General features: G+C 43.5%; 2 protein-coding genes across 2 annotated transcripts in view; one reads left to right on the forward strand and one right to left on the reverse strand.

The window, feature by feature from the left end:
- The window catches only part of LOC116692455 (rho-related GTP-binding protein RhoA-C), a 732,216-nt gene that overhangs the window by 653,292 nt on the left and 76,273 nt on the right, over positions 1-2,651 (reverse strand). The window lies entirely within an intron of this gene.
- LOC116692445 (protein Wnt-2b-A) overlaps positions 1-2,651 on the forward strand; it is a 19,970-nt gene that overhangs the window by 2,330 nt on the left and 14,989 nt on the right. The window contains exons 2-3 of the mRNA XM_032520752.1: positions 346-451; positions 1,829-2,468. Coding sequence (XP_032376643.1) covers positions 2,287-2,468 — 182 coding nt within the window. The 5' untranslated portion in view covers positions 346-451; positions 1,829-2,286. The remainder of the gene's footprint in view (positions 1-345; positions 452-1,828; positions 2,469-2,651) is intronic.

The raw sequence follows: 2,651 nt of genomic DNA on the forward strand, positions 1-2,651 counted from the left end.
GTGTGTGTGTGTGTGTGTGTGTGTGTGTGTGTGTGTCCAATTTTGACAGCAGCCTGCCTGCGGAGCTCTAAACAGAAATACAAATGTCTCTAAAAGGAGCTTAGCTTTAACAGCAGCTTTCTAATAGTTTCAATTCCGACAGGGATTTTCCTGATTTGTTTACTTGTTTGTTAGCATTACTGGGTCAGCTGAATCAACTGTGGTATTCTTAATCCAATATCTCAAACTCCACGTAGAAGTCTACGCTAATATGTGTGAATTGTTGTCTGTGGAAGAGTCAAGCATTCGTTTTTTTGAGTTTGTGAAAGATCTTTGGATACTTAAAAGTAGGTTTTAATCTGTCAGGAGTCATTCAAGGACAAGGAGAAATATCAGAAATTTGGTGATGAATGACAACTCACTGCCAAGCATGAAGACAAACCAAAGATGCACACACGGATGGGAAAAAACGGTAAGGATGGTTGCTCTTCAGGGACAATACTTTGTGTGTGGGTGTGTGTGTGTGTACGCTATATTCAAGCGCTATCTCAGCACTCTCTCTCTTACGCATGTGGTTCATATTTAAGCCATAGTGCTGTTCCACTGGACGATTTGGCTCTGTTCTCCCAGTCCCACATTCCCTTTCCATTCCTTTTTTCTCTGACCTTCCTTTCTGCTGTACTTTAGGTGGTGCAAAAATATTAGAAAGAATGAAGTAGTATTATAATTATTATTATTATTTAAACAATGTCAGGCTTACTTTATATTTATTAGGGACAGCACTCATTATTTAATATTAATATTATTTAAGTGCGCTGGGTTTTGCCAAAAGTAGGGCAGCAAGTTGGGAGGAAATATGAGGAAATGTGAAATTGTGATTATTTTTTAACAATGTTGTAATTGCGATATAGTTCACAATATTGGAGGGAATTATCCATTTTTTTTGCTTATAATTCTCATTGAAACACAAATAAAAAGTCCATATTGCGATAGTGATAAAATTGCAATTAATTATGCAACCCTAGCCAAAAGACTTATTTTTTATTTGCGCAGGCTGATTTTAAAATTAGGTGCTAAAATATGTTATGCCGTAATTATTTAAAAGGTGTATGTTAGGAACAGCATGAGCATGCAACATGAGTAGAAGTTTAGTTTATTATAGGTATCCCATTAGCTGTAGTCTTAAGCACATCTAGAGGTCCAGTATAAGAAGTAAGTACAATCATATACATATCCAGGTAATATGATATAGATAATATTGTATGTTAGATCAAATATCTGTGTGATTAGCATATCCACCTATCTGTGGCTGGAATTAACAACTGCATTTCCAAGTCAGTTTCATGGGTTGTAAAATGGAACATTGTTTTGTAATTATAACAATTTCTGTTTATAGTTACAGAAGAACTCATCACATAGCCTATCCGTCTAGCCCTTAACAGCATCATCTTCTTCCGCAGGCAGGCAGGCAGGCAGACAGACAGGCAGGCAGGCAGGCAGGCAGGCAGGCAGACAGGCAGGCAGGCAGACAGGCAGGCAGGCGGCAGCAGGCAGGCAGGCAGAGCAGGCAGGGCAGGCAGGCAGGCGCAGGCAGGCAGGCAGGCAGAGCAGAGCAGCAACAGGCAGGCCGCGAGCACACCATACACACACGCACCCACACCGCCACACACGCACACACACAGGAACGCACCTCTCTCCATCCATCCCTCTTTAATTTCTCTTTAGTCAACTCTGTAACCTCTGCATCTGCCCAATGGGCGAGAGAAGCCGTTAGCAGCAAGCCCTCCCTCATCTCTCTCTCTCTCTCTCTCTCTCTCTCTCTCTCTCTCAGCTCTGACTCTGTCCACAGCGCACTGATAAAGGAGAGGTCTGGTGCGAGCATCCAAACCCAGATACAGACTCACACAGCTGACAGAACTCGCATCTGCAAACCTTTGGCTCCACCTGTGATTCGGATCGTATCTCTTCCTCTAAACTCAGCCAAAACCAGGATACGTGTTTGTGGAGCTGACCGGAGAGGTGAAAATAACGGACACTTGTTGCTCATCTCGTTAGGTAAACCTCCTGTCGGCAGCCAGAGGAGCACAGTGAAGAGTCTGGTGCGCACATGGCCCAGAAAACGCGCTCCTCACACTCTTGACAGTCGCGCTATTAATATGGAGCCACACACTGGATAATGAGGCCTACCTACTGAATGGGTGCTTAACTTACCTCACATCAAAACTTTGTGTGTTAAAGTCAGGCTTTCCTCCCCTGAATTTTTTATATTTTTGGGAACTTTTGGTGCATGGTAAAAAGCCCAGAGCCATGCTGGGTTTAAACAGGATTCTGAGCCTCCGGGCTGCCCGGATTCGAAGTTGTCGTTCTCCGGGAACCAAACTCTCACCCCGGTCTGCATCATGCCAAAACCCCGGTGCCAGTTCGAGGATTTACTGTGCGTGTCTGTTGCTGCTACTGCTGGTGACGCCTCGGGTGGACTCTTCATGGTGGTGAGTAACTTACACCTACAGGCTACCTGCCTGCCAACGAGATTAATGGGGCCGCTTTTGAACATATTTTTGGACGAAACAATTAAGTCAACTGTTATTGTGCTATTTACTAAATGTAATCAAGGGTCTAACTTTAAAAGGGAGGAAGGCTAAGGAAATGACACACGATCCGAACATTAATCA

Source organism: Etheostoma spectabile, chromosome 7 (assembly GCF_008692095.1).
Source record: "Etheostoma spectabile isolate EspeVRDwgs_2016 chromosome 7, UIUC_Espe_1.0, whole genome shotgun sequence".
Lineage (NCBI taxonomy): Eukaryota > Metazoa > Chordata > Actinopteri > Perciformes > Percidae > Etheostoma > Etheostoma spectabile.